Source organism: Octopus bimaculoides, chromosome 1 (assembly GCF_001194135.2).
Source record: "Octopus bimaculoides isolate UCB-OBI-ISO-001 chromosome 1, ASM119413v2, whole genome shotgun sequence".
In the NCBI taxonomy this organism is placed as follows: Eukaryota; Metazoa; Mollusca; class Cephalopoda; order Octopoda; family Octopodidae; genus Octopus; species Octopus bimaculoides.
In genome coordinates, this window is record NC_068981.1 from 21,820,833 (window position 1) to 21,823,801 (window position 2,969).

The 2,969-nt window shown below is 37.1% G+C and overlaps 1 protein-coding gene across 2 annotated transcripts in view; it reads left to right on the plus strand.

The window, feature by feature from the left end:
* The window catches only part of LOC106878075 (uncharacterized), a 47,515-nt gene that overhangs the window by 29,150 nt on the left and 15,396 nt on the right, over nt 1-2,969 (plus strand). For both annotated transcript variants that reach the window (XR_008263480.1, XM_052965692.1), the window contains exons 13-14: nt 1,338-1,622; nt 2,424-2,648. Coding sequence is in view for 1 of the 2 variants with exons in the window: in XM_052965692.1 (XP_052821652.1) it covers nt 1,338-1,622; nt 2,424-2,648 (510 nt within the window). In the remaining variant the exon portion in view is untranslated. The remainder of the gene's footprint in view (nt 1-1,337; nt 1,623-2,423; nt 2,649-2,969) is intronic.

Genomic DNA, 2,969 nt, shown 5'->3' on the forward strand with positions numbered 1-2,969 from the left:
ACACACACACACACACACACACACACACACACACACACAAAAGCTTTCTTTCACATAGTGTCTATCTACCGATTTCCCTCACAAGGCATTGGTTGACCTAGGGCTATAGTAGAAGTCACTTGCTCAGGGTGCTGTGCTGTGGGACTGAACTGATAACCACATGGTTGCAAATTGAGCTTCTTAACTATGCAGCCATGCCTACTATTTTAAGCACAGCAAAAATTTGATGGATACCACAATCTGTGCCTTCTTAAGGCATGGCTACACTAAACAATTGCCTGGAGGCTCCAAGGGTTTAGGAATCCAGTACCAATCTATATATGCTGCGATTATGTGTGAAGAGGGCCCTACCACTGGTAGTAGGAATGAACTTATAATATTGTTAAGATGACTGTGGTCATAATCTGGAAGTCAAATTTCTCAGCCATTTTAAAACTTGGTCTATTCATCAAAACAATCAATTATACATTGTTAATTAGAGACCAGGTTAATTGTAACATTTGTTTGCTACACAACAAAATAACATAATCTTCAGTCCTATCAAACTTCAATTACATAATTATTGTACCTCCACATCATCACTATTTTCATTTCTCTGTCCAGCTTCATATTGGTTATTCCCATTCATTCCCATTATAACACAAACAGCCATGTGCCCCCTCTATGGCAAGAAACCTGTTCAGGCCCTTCCCTTCTTTCATACTTTAATCCCTCATCGTCTTGCATAAATCTACCCCCTCTCTACTGTAACTCCACTCAATCAAAAAGGGAGCTTAGTCTTGTGAGCTACATGATGATCTCACAAGTGTTGATGCTACGAGAAAAGTACCCACTACACTTTGTAATGGGGTGGCATTAGGAAGGGCATCCAATCACACAATTCATGCCAAAGTAGATACTGGAGTATGAAGCGGTCCTCAAACACATTGAATTCTGTCAAATCATCTAACCCATACCAGCACATGCATTAAAAGAAGTTAATAGTAATGAAGGTGATGTTGATGACGATGACTGTACTTCCTACAGCAGTAGCAGATATGCTGTGCTTCAAAGCATCTCACACTGTTAGTTACTGTAATACTTTTTATATACTTTTAGCATCCTTTGATTTAGATACTTCAAAAATAATAATTTTTAATGCAAATTTAAATGCAAAACATTTTGATTCCTGATGTGAACGATGCTTTAGATTTCTTCCTTGGATATTACATTTGATTGGCTTTTTGAAGTTTAGAGTATTGTAATTCTTTCAATGGTTTTTGGACTCTAATACTAATGTCACTGATTCATAGTGGAATGTTTATCAGCTGAGCTCAATTGTTTTCATGTTATTTCAGGGAGAAAATGTGCTGATGAATTGAAGGATTGCTCTGAAAAAGACAAATGTCATCCATACGAAAGGTGTATTACTGATGGTAACATATTCCACTGCCAGAAGAGTGGTCATACTTCTATTGACGCTCCAACCATTAACTGTTCTAAGGAGAATCCTTGCAAAAATGGTGGAACCTGTGTGGGTGATACAAACCCTAACAGATGTAAATGTACCTCCAGGTTCAAGGGAAAGTATTGTGATGTTGCATTTCAGCCAACATGTGAACTCTCACCTTGTCTGAATGGTGGCAAGTATATTTTATTTATTACTTCTTTGTAGGTTTGTTTTTTCATTTCAGTTAACAGTATTTGTCTATTATACTGACTGGAAATATAGAAGTCTAAACTATCATTACCCTGATACAAAAACCTATACCATAATCATGCATTAATTTTTAAAATAATTTTATCTGATTGTTTCTAAGTTTTGTGTAGTGAGTTGTAACCTCAGTCATTACTACAGTGTGTGACAACACTGCCTTACAATGTGTACCAAATCCAATGGCTCTGGCTGATAGTAACCTGCATTAGACACTTATCCAGTGTTATAGTTCCACATCGTGGTTATATAATTAAGGAGTTCACTTGCCATCTACATGGCCTCAAATTCAGTCCCACTGTGCAGCACTTTGAGCAAATGTCATCAACTACAGCCTCAAGCCAATTAAAACCTTATGAGTGGACTTGATAGATGAAAATTAAAAGTTTGTCATGTGTATATGTATATATGAAAGTGCTCATATGTCTCCTTGCCTCTTGACTTGGAAATTCTTGATTGATATCCAATTTAGCTAGCCCTCAGCTGTGTTGAGAGAGTACTGAATACCTTCAAATTCAAATTACTACAAAGACAATGTCATGTCACTCATTATTCTATGGTGAGTAGAAGGAGCTAAGACTAAGACATCTCCAAGTTTAGTCAGCTTTGTTGGGTACCATAACCTAGTGGTATTCTAGCTGACTCAGTATAAAACAAGATGTTTATAACTTTATCTACATCATGTCAAATGTAGGATAATACAATAAGATATATTTGCTTTTGTTTCTAGGTACATGTGTTCCACAAACTAACTTCAATCAAGGTTACAAATGCATCTGTCCACAGCGCATCAATGGTTCTGTTGTAGATTTGGATGACAACTGTGATTTACAAAATCCATGTGATTCCTATCCATGTCAAAATAAGGGTATATGTCTAAGTTCTAAAGAGGATGGATTCAAATGCGAATGTGCTGATAACTTCAAGGGAAAACATTGTGAGACACAAACACACGGTAAGACGTGTTATAAATAAACATGTTGTATTGAAGTATGTGTATATGCGTATATGCATATATGTATGTATGTGTGTGTGTGCGTGCATGTGTGTGTATGCAAGTGTATGTGTGTGTGCATGTGTGTGTGTGTGCATGTGTGTGTGTGTGCATGTGTGTGTGTGTATGTGTGCAAGTGTATGTGTGTGTATGTGTGCGTGCGTGCGTGTGTGTGTGTGTGTGTGTGTGTGTCGTTATGTCTGTTTATTTGTTTGTCAGCCTGTCATTTTTGTATTTGGTTTGTAAGATTCTTGATGTGAACCTGTGTATGGAATCAAAGAT